This window comes from Hibiscus syriacus, unplaced genomic scaffold, assembly GCF_006381635.1.
Source record: "Hibiscus syriacus cultivar Baekdansim isolate YM2019G1 unplaced genomic scaffold, ASM638163v2 tig00017808_pilon, whole genome shotgun sequence".
Classification (NCBI taxonomy): Eukaryota; Viridiplantae; Streptophyta; class Magnoliopsida; order Malvales; family Malvaceae; genus Hibiscus; species Hibiscus syriacus.
In genome coordinates, this window is record NW_024062417.1 from 465682 (window position 1) to 467160 (window position 1479).

The 1479-nt window shown below is 36.9% G+C and overlaps 1 protein-coding gene across 1 annotated transcript; it reads right to left on the reverse strand.

Annotated features, from left to right (window-relative positions):
• Window positions 1-377: 377 nt before the first annotated feature.
• Window positions 378-1193, reverse strand: LOC120208925 (ribulose bisphosphate carboxylase large chain-like). The gene has a single exon (XM_039208041.1). The coding sequence runs from the start codon at window positions 1081-1083 to the stop codon at window positions 391-393; it is 693 nt and encodes a 230-aa protein (XP_039063972.1). The 5' UTR covers window positions 1084-1193; the 3' UTR covers window positions 378-390.
• Window positions 1194-1479: the final 286 nt, after the last annotated feature.

The following is a 1479-nucleotide window of genomic DNA, read 5'->3' on the forward strand; positions in this document are numbered from 1 at the left end:
ACTAATACAATAGAATAATTTTCTATTCCAACACAGAACCAAAAGGACAACTTACAGGATGGGTAGAAGAAGTTTTGATACTTGGCTCGATCCATGAATCGAAACGATGGGATATAGGATAGAAAATAATACACCAATCCTAAGGATCCATACACATACATAAGATTAATTATGGACCTAGGAGAAAAATTGTGTTGTGTTTAGTCTTTTTTTTTTGTATTTAAGATATATCAAGATAAAAATATATCTATAAAAAATATAAACAAGATAATAGGTTCGGCTCAATCCTTTTAGTAAAAGATTGGGCTGAGTTTAATTGCAATTCAACAAACGGACAATAATTACTAGATTACAAAGTATCCATTGCTTTGAAGTCAATTTTTCTTTTTATCATTTTTCTTTATCTTCTTTATCTAAAGTATCCACTGGTTTGAAGTCAAATGTGATCTCCTTCCATACTTCACAAGCAGTAGCTAGTTCAGGACTCCATTTGCTAGCCTCGCAGATAATTTTAGCACCCTTGGTTGTAAGGTCACGTCCCTCATTACGAGATTGCACACATGCTTCTAAAGCTACTCGATTTGCTATGACACTCGGTGCATTTCCCCGAGGGTGTCCTAAAGTTCCTCCACCGAATTGTACTACATAATCATCTCCAAAGATCTCCACCAAACCAGACATATACGAAATGTGAATACCCCCCGAAGCTACGGGCAGAACACCTGGTAGAGAAACCCAATCATGAGTGAAATAAATACAACAGCTTGAATCTTGTTTAATAAAATCATAACGTAATAAATTAACAAAGCCCAAACTTATTTCCCTTTCTCCTTCAAGTTTACCTACTATTGTACCAGCGTGAATATGATCTCCACCAGACATAAGTAAAGCTTTAGCTAGTACATGAAAGTGTGTACCATGATTCTTCTGTCTATCAATAACTGCGTGCATTGCGCGGTGGATGTGAAGAAGTATACCGTTATCTCGGTAATAATGAGCCAAGCTAGTATTTGCAGTGAACCCACCTGTTAAGTAGTCATACATTACGATAGGAACTCCCAAGTCTCTGGAACACATGGCCATTTTATCATTTCTTCACATGTACCCGCAGTAGCATTCAAGTAATGCCCTTTGATTTCACCTGTTTTAGCCTGTGCTTTATAAATTGCTTCAGGACAAAATAAGAAACGGTCTCTCCAGTGCATAAAATGGTTGGGAATTCACATTCTCACTATCTTTGGTAAAATCAAGTCTGCCACGTCTACATTCATAAACTCCTCTACCGTAGTTCTTAATAGATAACCCCAATTTAGGTTTAATGGTACATCCTAATAGGGGTGACAATACTTGTTCAATTTATTTCTTTCAACCTGGATGTCATGAGGTAGGCCTTAGAAAGTATTAATTTAAGCAATAAGGATTCGCAAATCCTCTAGACGTAGAGCGTGCAGGGCTTTGAACCCAAATACATTACCCACA